Source organism: Acomys russatus, chromosome 9 (assembly GCF_903995435.1).
Source record: "Acomys russatus chromosome 9, mAcoRus1.1, whole genome shotgun sequence".
Lineage (NCBI taxonomy): Eukaryota > Metazoa > Chordata > Mammalia > Rodentia > Muridae > Acomys > Acomys russatus.
Window position 1 is genome coordinate 27,936,331 of NC_067145.1, and position 11,386 is coordinate 27,947,716.

General features: G+C 46.4%; 1 protein-coding gene across 2 annotated transcripts; it reads left to right on the forward strand.

The window, feature by feature from the left end:
* Nucleotides 1-1,933: 1,933 nt before the first annotated feature.
* Nucleotides 1,934-10,815, forward strand: Fastkd3 (FAST kinase domains 3). 2 transcript variants are annotated; one of them, XM_051151050.1, is made up of 6 exons: nucleotides 1,934-3,371; nucleotides 3,548-3,633; nucleotides 6,161-6,335; nucleotides 7,400-7,469; nucleotides 8,064-8,178; nucleotides 10,480-10,815. In XM_051151050.1, exons 1-6 carry the CDS (start codon nucleotides 1,934-1,936, stop codon nucleotides 10,576-10,578), a joined length of 1,983 nt encoding a protein of 660 aa, XP_051007007.1. In that variant the 3' UTR covers nucleotides 10,579-10,815. The 2 variants fall into 2 exon arrangements, with proteins under 2 accessions (XP_051007007.1, XP_051007008.1); XM_051151051.1 differs by lacking the exons at nucleotides 8,064-8,178; nucleotides 10,480-10,815 and having other exon boundaries at nucleotides 7,289-7,427.
* The last annotated feature ends 571 nt before the right edge of the window (nucleotides 10,816-11,386 follow it).

The window sequence follows — 11,386 nt, forward strand, 5'->3', positions numbered from 1 at the left end:
CCCAGGCCAAGTACCTCCGGGTACGAACTCCCGCGCCGCACGCCGCTTTCCCCTACTGGCACCGTCCGGGAACACAGCGCACGCGCAAGGCACATCACGCATGCTCCGCACGCACCACCAATAGAAATGCCGACGGGCCTGGGCCAATGGCTGGGCGCCGGATGTGGGCGGTGCTTAGCGCCGGGATGTCCTAGGTAAGGGACAGTGTTAACGGACGGACATTCCTAGGCTCTCAAGTTCCCAGTCTGTCCTGGGCGCGGCTTGGACCCGCTAGGTAAGTTCCGCGGGGTTCGATACCCCGGCTCTTCCGTCGCGATCGCCGTTGTCACTCGCGCTCCCGCGTGCTACGTGGCCTCCGGTCTGGTCGCGTGGTGCCTACATCTGCCATTGCCCCGCACCGCTTGATTTTCTATAGTTGTTTTAACCTGTACGGTGCTCCAGCCCTACCCGCCTCCCCGGCTTCTCTGTGTGTATTTACCACGCTTTGCCCGGCTTGTATCCGGAATTTGAATTTTGCCGGCTGCTCCTCCTCTTTCATATATATACTGACTTTTCCGCGCCTTCACGCGAGTCTCGAGGTTTGGAGGTAGAATTTCAATTCCAGCTTTCTCTCGCTCGCAGCTTAACTGGGTGCGGCGGCTTCCTCGTGCTTCAGTTTCTTGGCTGGAAAAGCGTCAAACGAACTACATTATTGACCTAACCCATAGACAGGACTGACAGGAAGGCCCGGGCAGCGATCGGGCTTATGGTTAGGAGTGAGCATCTCGCTCTGACATAGTGAGCCCATAGGGAGTCAGCCCTGTGATGCTACAGTGCACCTGACGATCCTCAGAGCTCCAAGGGCGTCCACTAAGGGCCACAGGAAAGAAATTTCAGAATGAGCCAGAATGAAGCTAAGTCAGTGAGTTCTGGCGAATCAGACAGGCTTTCGGGGGCTGGAGAGATGTCTCAGAGGTTAAGAACACTGGTTGTTCTTCCAAAGGTCCTGAGTTCAATTCCCAGCAACCATAAGGTGGCTCACAATAATCTACAGTGATATCTGGTGTCCTCTTCTGGCATGCAGACACACTTGTGGGCAGAATACTGTATAAATAATAAATAAATCTTTAAAAAAAATAAAAGAAAGGCTTTCTTGAAGACTGTTGAGACATGTGGGCCTGAAAGCCTGAGCAATCAATGATGTATACTATTATGGGGTTTTGGGAGCTATTTAATCATAGTCAACTTTACATATTAAAGGAGGTGTGTGTTCGAATACTCCCTTCTCTTCATACAACTCAACCCTGGAAGAGGAATCCTTTGTAAGGTACATGGTGTGGCTGTGCATTGAAGAAGGGCGTGCCCCTAGATGTAAAACATTAATCTGAGATCCTTATGTATACATGTGATTCAAGGAGTTTAGATTTAAGGCATAGTTCATTAAAAAAAAAAATCTGTGACACTGCCTAGAAAGGGGTGTGTAGGTCTTTTGCAGGTGGCCTGGTTAGTTATGGTGAAATTGTTGGGTGGTAAGACAATTCAGTACGACCATCAGGACTAGGAGAGTGGGAAGCCCGTTTCCAGGTTCTGTCCATTTCCTGGCTTGCTAGGAAGAGGAAACCTTGCTTTTTAAATATTTTATCCTGGTTCTTGGGTTTTGTTTTGCTTTTCAAAACAGGGTTTCTCTGTGTGTATAGCCTTGACTGTCCTGGACTCACTTTTGTAGACCAGGCTCGCGTTGCTCACAGTGATTCGCCTGCCTCTGCCTCCCAAGTGCTGGGATTAAAGGTGTGCGCCACCACGCCCAGCTGAGGTTCTTGTTTTTAATCTTTATCACGGGATACTCATTCTTAGTTTCCTAAACAGTGGTGCTATCTCTCTCACTATTTGAACTTGTCTTTTTTGTTTGTTTGTTTTGTTCTTAAGCTCAGGCAAAAGTTGCGACTCCGATGGCATGGCGTTAATCACCCTGCGGAGAAACTTTTGTCATATGTCTGATTTTTGGATACCTGGAGCTGTGGCTGTTCTGAAAGCTCCCCCTGCCAACCACATTCAAAAGGTCGTCAGAGATCATCTCCGTGTTTGGTTCTGTTCCCTGCAACCTGAGCTTCTGAGGGTCAGATTCCATCATGCCTACTGTAAAAACTTCCACTCAGAAAACGGAAATGATCTCCATCCAGTTGCTGAGCCATGGCTCTCTCAAGTACAGGACTGGAACCAGCCAGAACAGAGTCTCAAAACCGAGGACGTGGAGATGCCTTACAGGAGACTAAACAGCTTTACCTCCTCAGAGGAAGTGTTGGGCTTCATAAATACACTGGACACTCTGCCGGTCACTCTGGCAGCAGCAGCTTTACTCAGGATCTGTGAGGTGGGGAAGAGAGATGTTGAGCAAAGGCTGCCAAAAGGAATCCTGGAGAACCGCGCCTTCCAAGCTCTGTGCCTTCGGTGTGAGCAGGAGCCCTCACAGATGACCAGTGCTGCTCTGGTGACAGTTCTACAGTCTCTGTCTCTGTCACCTGTGGATCCTGAGAGTAGCCTGATGCTGAGTCTCGTGGCAGAGTGCCAGAGTCGCCTCCGAAGAGGTGGCCTGGAACCCCACCATCTCTGCATTCTTGGGGAAAGTCTGCTTAGACTTCGAGGTCCAACTTGTCAGAGTCTGGAACTGATCATCTGTCAACTACAGAGGGAAAATTTGCAAACATTTCTCCCGGAGGATATTGTGGCTATTTATAGAATTCTGCAGGCGTGTCCTGAAAAAGTGGACAAACATCAGACGTTTTTAAACACAGTGAACAACTTTTCCCTTTCAATAGTTTCCTACCTGAGTCCTAAATCCATTAGCCACGTGCTCACTGCCTTAGTGGCTCTAGACCAGACTCATGCACTTCCCCTGGTTATTAAATTGGGCAAGCACGTGGTGAGATACATTCCTCGATTCACTAATGAAGAGCTCAGGAAGGTCTTGGAGGCATTTGTGTATTTTGGACACAGTGACCGGTTTTTCATGGAGGCTTTAGAGCAGCATGTGGCTGCCCTATGCTTCTCCTTGGACCCTGACGTTGCCAGTACCGTGATGGAGTACTGCAGCAGAAAACGGATTCTTTCTAAGCCCATTCTTGACGCAGTTGCGGAGACTTTTGTGTGCCAGGCAGAAAAGTTTTCACCTAGTCAGATTTCTGAATTAATTGAACCATTTGGAAAACTCAATTATTTGCCATCAAATGCCCCTGCTCTGTTTAGGAAGGTAGAAAATGTGCTGTTTGCTCATTTACATAATTTTCCACCAAAAATGCTACTGAGGCTTCTTCACTCGTGTTCGCTGATTGAACGCCATCCAGTCAATTTCATGTCAAAAATATTCAGCCCCTTTTTTCTTCAACGGTTGCAAGGTGAGGCGGTTAAAAAATTAACTATTGTAACTTGGGATGTTCTTGGGTACTGTTTGCCTTGACTCATAACTCCAGTGTCGTTTTACACTGCTCACTTGAGTGCCTGGATGGTTTTATGATCCATAATCCTTTTATTTTGCATGCCAGAATTGAAACTCAACAATTTTTTTTTTCAGGGAAACAGTCATATTTGGACAGAGTGAGCCTGGCGCAGCTGACCCAGCTGTTTCTCACCTCAGTCCTGGAGTGTCCTTTCTATAAGGTGAGGATACAGATGTGGGAGGCGTGGCTTTATGACCCCAGAATGTTCGTCTCCTGTGCTCTCTAAAATCGTTAATTTCTTTTGATTTTGGTCTCAAACAGCAGAACTTTGTCTTGGGCTGGATTGGTCCCCTTGTGTGGCCTGATCTTTGGGAAACATCCCTTTTCCTCAATCTTGTCCTGGAATATGGGTTTCCCGCCATGGAGTTCCTTAGATTTTTATCATGTGTCACTACTCCAGAGTCCCCAGCAGGCTTTCTCCCTCCATGTAGCTGCTGTGTGGAGTGTCACTGGACTGAAACAATTGCAGAATTATTTCTGAGTGTCTCCTTAGGCCAAGCCCAACATTCTGCTTTAACTTAGCTTCCGTTTGCCCTTTCCACACAGCACTGTTCTTGTAACTCATGCATCTTGTGTAGAATTAGAAATGTCGTCCCCAGGCCTGGCTGCTGCATCTCCCTTCTGTGCTCACACAGCTGAGTGTCTGATTTGAAGAGTAACAGCCCAAAGCAGAAAACATGACTCTAGACTTTCTAGCTGCTTGGATGGCTCTAGTGTCTGTCAGGAAGAACGTTCCCTCCACCCCTTATACCCGTGAAAGGGTAGTGTTAACAGCAGTTTCTTTGCCCAGATTAAGGTAAGCAAATGCGTGTGGCCTGTCCGCTTCATTCCTATTTGAAGGGATGGGCTGACTAGGAAGTACAGTGTGTTTTCGGTCCAGCACCGTGCAGCCATCCCCGAGTCGCAGATACAAAGCTTCAGCCGCAGCTTTGATTTTCATGGCATTTGTTCTGCCATTGCACTCTCAGAGCACGTCAGCTTTTTGCTGGTTTGTCTCTGTCAACAATGCTATAATAAACATCCTTTCACGCCCTATCATCCAAGAGCTTTTTAATCATCTGTGAACTAAATTCTTAACAGGGGTGGGGATGCTGATGAGTGTTGTTTGGAGGCGCACATTTCTCCGTAGCAGGGATACGCATCATCTTTGCCCACCAGTAGACGAAGGTGACAGCCATGACTTCCACGCTTCAGCAGCAGTGCTGCTGGGCCTTTGGGTCCTCGTCATTTCTCTCCTGAGAAGGGCTGTCATGTTTAAATTTCATTCTAATGAGCAGTAATGGCATTGAGCGTGTTTTCAGCTGTTTATTGTTCATTTATGTTTCTTGCAAGTTGTCCTTCTACAGCTTTAAGAATTCAGTATGAGACGAGAGTTAACAGCTATGACTGTTGTACATGTTTTGGTTTTGTCTTTATTATTTTTTAAAGCAATGTTGATGGTTTTGCTATGCAGAAGTTTTAAAATTTTTATTTTGCAGACAGATCTCTGACTTGAGTTTCCTATCTCTTAATATTTCTGTTCTGCCACACATTTGACTCAACTTTTAAAATGACATTTCCTAGCTCAACATACATAACAATTTAGGTATTTGTGTATGTGCTTTAATTTTAAAAATTATCTTTTGGTTTGTGTTGGAAACTGCATTTTGGCCACTCCAGTGTGTGTCCACAGGCTTGTCTTACAGTCTCCTGTGTGCATGTCTGTGTGTGGTGAGTACACTGCATAGGATACATATGTTAACGGTAGTCACATTACCTCCTAGGATTTGTATTCTGCCATGGATGACTGGCCTGTTTGTTGTGTTTTATCCCTCCTTTTCTTTAGAAATTGAAATATCACTATTACCACATTTTTCATTTACCATGGCTAGTTTTTATCAATTTGACACACCCCAGGAAGAGGTAACCTCAGTTGAAGAACTGCCTCAATATGACTAGCCATATCCTTGCGGGGTTCTCTTGATTGACGTGAGGGGGGCTGCCCCACTGTGGGGAGCTCTGTCTCCAGGCTGGACTGTGTAAGAAAGCCAGCTGAGCATGAGCCAGTGAACAAGCGAGTAAGTCACACTCCTTGGCTCTTTTTGATTCACTTCCTGCTTGAGTTTCTGCCCTGACTTCATTCAGCAATGGACTGGGACCAGGAAGCATAAACTCAAGTAAACCTGTGCTCTCCTAAATTGCTTTTGGTCATGGTGTTTATCCCAGCAAAAGATATGCACACTAGAACACTTCTGTTAAAAACTTCAGTTGAGGGCCAAGTGGTGGTGGCGGCAGCAGCAGCAGCAGCACAAGTCTTTAATCCCAGTATTCAGGAGGTAGGGGCAGGCAGATCTCTCGAGGCCAGGTAGTCAGGTACACTGAGAGATCGTGCCTCAAAAACAACCCAACCAAAGGTTTAGTGGAGAATAATAGTGACCTTGAAGCAATTCCCAGCATGCCAAAGGTATTGTTAATGTGAGTGCTTCATGTGTGCTGCACTCATTCACAGATGTGAGCTGCAGCGGCCGTCTTGTGTGTTGCTATTTTGAGAAGAAAGATGTGCCTGTGTCTTAGAAGCATGCCATGTATAGTTTGTGTCAGTCTTTTACCTCAGGAGCCTTCAACTCACTCTCTGGCCTCACATTTGATTGTTTTTTGTTTTTTTTTTTTTTTTTTTTTTTTTTTTTGCTTGCATATGTGAATTTTAGGGTCCCAAACTGCTTCCTAAATACCAAGTGAAGTCATTCCTCACTCCATGCTGCTCCCTAGAGACCCCCATGGACCTCCATCTCTACAAGTCTGTGGTGATCGGGCTGATTGATCTGCTGGGATCAAGATTGTATTTTGCTTCCAAAGTCTTGACGCCCTACTGTTACACCATAGGTAAGTGGGTGAGGGCTTGTTTTGCTCAGAAGCATCCTGCCTGTGTTGAGCCATAGCCAGAGAGAGGTCTGTGAGACACAGGCTGGACCCTTCCCTCACTGGAAGGCAACCAGGAGGTGAGGCGAGCAGAGTCACTGGAGAGCCGAGACTCTTGAGTTGAGTGTCACAGGTTAGCCACAGAGTTGCAGGACGTCTGGGTAGAGGATCCTAGCCTTTTTCTCTTTGATCCCTCATTTGCAAAACGAGAGACGGAACAGTGACCTCGGAGACTGATGAAATAAAATAGAAGTGCTCAGTGACGGACCTAGCTGCGGCTGTGCTTTAGGCCTGCACCGTCCGGAGTGCCATTAGCACATGCAGCTACTTAAGTACAAGTTACAGGTGTCTAAATTCAGTTCCTCATCACTCTCGCCACGTTCCAGGTGCTCAGGAGACACCGGTGGCTTCTTAGATGATTAAATTATGGTCTAAATCCTCACCTGCTGCAGGGTTGTGTGGCACAGTGCTGTGAAGGAGTTCCTGTCCCTCTCCCCTGACTGTTCTTTAGATTGTCAAGTAAAGAAAATAACCACAGAAGAGATGACAGTGTGTGGACACAGCTCACTTCTCTCTTTTATGGACAGTAGTGTCTGAGGGAAGGGAGGGATGTGCACATGCTCATGAGCCACATGTCGAGTGTGGGGTACCTTCCTTATGTGGAAAGAGAGCAGCGCTGGAAGCAGAGGCGAGGGCCACAGTTGCCTAGGTGTCAGCTTAGCTTAAAGGGTTTTCTTCCCTCTCAGTGGAAGGGTTCACACCCCTTGTTGCACAGGGAAGAAGAGGGTGTACACAGTTCTGTAGATCGCTTGAAACACCTGTTTCAGAATACTTGAGACTTTCAAAGCTGGCTTGTTTATTCTGTAGGGCAGATTAAATAACCGTTCTCACTATTGGTTGTGGCCGTTACTTTGCAGCCTCGGCCCCCGATAAGGCAATATGGAAGAAATGAACCAGCAGAAGGGATGCAGGAAGATGGTGTGGTTGAGGGTATCACACGAGGAATTTTTCCTTTCTTCTTTTGCTAGATGTTGAAATTAAATTAGATGAAGATGGATTTGTGTTGCCGTTTACAGTGGATGAGGATATCCATAAAAGGTAAATAAAGTTGTGGGTTTAAAGTTAAAAGACTTAAGTTAGCAAACTGATCTTAAGAGAGACAAGACGTTATAGCATTTACTTTGTATCTTTTGTGGGACTCCTGACTGTGAGAACAAGTGGGTCTCTGACTCCTTTGCCTGCTCTTGGGATTCTTTGCCTCCTGTTGGGTTACTGCGTCCAACTTTAATATGCTTCATCATATTTTATTTTGTCACGTTTCGTTGTTATTTCTTAGAAGCCTGCTCTTTTCTAATGAAAGACAGGGAGGGAGTGGATCTGGAAGGGAGGGGGCGTGGAGAGGAGCTAGGAGGAGTGAAGGGAGGGCAAACTGTAACCAGGGTGTGTTGTGAGAAAAGGATCTGCTTTCAGTAAAAGGAAGAAGAGTGGAACTGAATGCTGAGCCTATCAGTTTTGGAAAAATCCTTTCATTCGCTTAAATAATAATAGGACTAAATGTTTTTTTCAACAGACTTCATGATTCATTTAAAAATAATATTGACACGTAGGAGTAGACAAATTCGAGTAATTTCTGGCAAGTGAAGACAAACTTGGACTTGTTGCATAAATTCCAGTTAACTTTTGTTTCCTCAGGGTGGCCCTGTGTATCGATGGGCCACATCGATTTTGCTCTGACAGTAAACACTTACTCGGAAAAGAGGCCATTAAGCAAAGACACCTGCGGTTACTTGGTTACCAGGTTGTTCAGGTATGGCCTCACCTTTTTTTTCCCCCCCTTCAAAAAGCGGTCTCCATTACAAAGATTTGCTTTTTCAGTTATGTACACTGACACATAGTACAACACTGTCCTTTGCATGAGGGAGTTGCAGCTCATGACTAGAGAAGACCCAAACCAGAAGAGATTTGGGAGTTCCCCCGAGGAGCGACAGGGCCTTGGATGGGAGATCCATTGATGATGGCTTTCCTGTTGTCTATCACCCCTGGTATAGTTTCGCTGTGCTAGCCTAAGTTCTGCCCTGCTGGTTTCATGCGCAGGGAAAGGCCCAAGCTGGGTATTGATTGCATCTACCTTCTAAGCAAAGATAGGATTAGTTCCTGGAGCCTCACTGTCACTGTCTGCCAATGGATGTTGTAGGTCCAGCCTCCATTTTAACTTATTTTATCAGTAAGTGGTCTGACACCCCAGCAGACGACGAATGGTCCTGTCTAGTTTCTATCTTAGGAGTTAGTTGATTTGGCTTAACTTACTTAACTCACATTTTGTAGTGAGACTTTCAAAGCTTGGTGTTCTCCAAAGCTCATACCTGTTTCCTTATCAATACACTTACCTCTGCCTTCAGAATTCCTAAGTTCCTGGAATAGCTGCTGCTCCCGTTCCTGTGTGATGTAAAGGGTAAATCCAGCAAGGTGTTCCAGGGCCTTCATCTACCCGCAGTGTTTACAACGTTATGTTTTCAGTAGGGATTTTGTATGGCCTGCTGGGTAGTAAACACCGCTAAACACGCTCTTTAGTTCTTACTGACTGCCCTCTGCCTTTCTGGTGGCTTTTTCATGGTGTCCTGCTCACTCCCAAACTCATTTTCTAGAAGCTCGCCATGCAGTGTGTGCTCGGAAACCATTGCTTCTTTCTTGCTTGCAAGCTAAACGAGAGCCTCTGTCTTAGCGTTCATTAGACACATGGCCTACTACCTAAGCTTGTTCCCACTCCCATGGCCCCTCCCCCATCCCCCTGCTTCCTCTTTTCCCCTACTTCTCTGTTCTCTTCCCCTGCCCCATCCCTCTCCTCTTTTCCCATCTCAAGTCCCCCGCTTTCTTTCTCTGCCCTTTTAAAGGGAACTTTTATTTGCCTGTTTCAGTTGTCTCGGAGGATTATTTCCTCTGTCGGCTGACTGAAGTCTAGTCCTGGAAGCTTCTAGCTTCTGTACAATCTAACCTAGGCCTAGAATGTTTTCAGCCTCTGAGACTTACTGCCTAATAAGCTCACCCTTGCTTGTTCTTACTGAGCTCTGTGCTGGCTGGTTCAGCTCAGCTGTTCTGGCTCAAACCTCTCTCCTAGCTGACTTGCTTAGTCTGGCTTCTCTCTCAGCCCCTGAATTGCTCTACTTGGCCTCAAACTAACTCAAGCAATCTGCTCCTATCTTCTGCCTCTTTCTCATTCTCTGGTGGCTTGCTCACCAGTTTCTAGCTTGTTCTCTCATTCAACCTTTTTCTGTAAAATTCTGTAAAACTGTTTCCTCCCTCTCTCTGCATTGCCCTTTAGGTAACTTCCCTTTCCCCTCTCTTCTCGTGAGAGTTGGGCATATCCTATTCTGTCAAATCTTCTCTGATTCATCACTTTCTTTTTCTTTCACTCAATAAGACATCATTTTTAAACATGGCTGCTTCCTTCTACAAACTAATGTTACCTTCATTGTTTGTGATTAAAGGCATGTACCACCATGCCTGGACCTAAGCTTTTCTTTACCTAAAACTTGTTCTATACCAAGCTGGCCTTGAACTCAGATCTGCTTGCTTCTGTCTCCTGGATTAAGGGCGTGTTTATATTCCAGGTGGATCACATAGACCTAGAAGGTCTTTGGATGTGATCTGTTGCCAGAACAGTTATATTCTGAGTTAACATTCCTCTACAGCCCTTGCTGTTTCTATAGCCAGGGCTGTGTGTGGCTTTCTGTAAACTTGAGTGGTTCATCGTCCCCCAGCTCAGGCGGACTTTTGTCCCCCTCAGTACTAAACTGTGAGCAGACTCTCTCAGTTGCCCCTCTGTGCCAGGATTGCTCTAGGTGTTGGGAATTCCAGGTACAGAATCAGGTGTGAACTTTGTCCACCTCCTGGTGGAGGCAGATAGATGTAAGGAGCGAGGTAGAGGGACAGCAGAGTCACCTGGGATGGTGCAGAGTCACCTGGGATGGTGGCAGATAGATGTAAGGAGCGAGGTAGAGGGACAGCAGAGTCACCTGGGATGGTGGCAGATAGATGTAAAGAGCAAGGTAGAGGGACAGCAGAGTCACCTGGGATGGTGGCAAGTTGTAATGGTTGTTTCCTTTCACAGGTACCATATCATGACCTGGAGCTGCTTACATCACGGCTTGAATTGGTGGAATATTTACAAAGAAAGCTATTTTCTCAAAACTCCACTGTCCATTGGTAACAAAGGAAACTGGCTTCAGCATTGAGAGTGAAAAAGCTTTGATTTGTAAGAGAAACAGTTTAAGCTATGAATTAGCCACTACACAGAAATATGTTTACTGACTTGGGATCTGAAAAGGGTCTGTGGTTTTTCTTATACCATGTATATGTGCATTGGTGATAAATTTAAAATGAACTTAATACTAGTGTCATAGATGCCTTCACCACATCAGAGGAGATCACTCAAACACAATAAAGCAGTGCTGTGGTTAATGTCTGTCTGACTGCTGGGACTGATGTTTGGTAAGGATCACGGAAGTGAGAAAGCAGAGCTGTGTAGCTGAGGAATGGGCGATGCCTGGAGGGAACGAGGGGTGCGCTGTGTTGGTCCTGTGGTCCCCTTGTGTCAGTCAGGGGACAGGTGTTACGCAGTCTGAAAGCTGGGTCCTACTACAGCCAGCGTGGCCTTGTACAGGGACGGTTTGCAGCTTACCATTCACCACTCTGCTGAGCACCTTGACCTCATACGCCTGTGTCTCTGGTGCCGTCCGGGGTTCAGGCAGTTTTTCCATTTTGCCATGTACTGCATGGGCTCAGAGAGGATGCTTCCACTAGTGATGAACACGCTGTTTCAGGGTGGTCTTGAGAAGCAGTACAGCATAGGAAGAATTGGGGTTCAAGAATCCTGAAACCTGCATTCATTTCCGCTTCCTTACTTGCCAGTCATGGACTTGGGCTTCAATGCCTGGGCATAAGTCCTGTGATAGCGGTACAGCCAGCCCTCTGGCCTGCAGAATCTGAGCCACTTGAGACCCTGACATAGAGAAGTA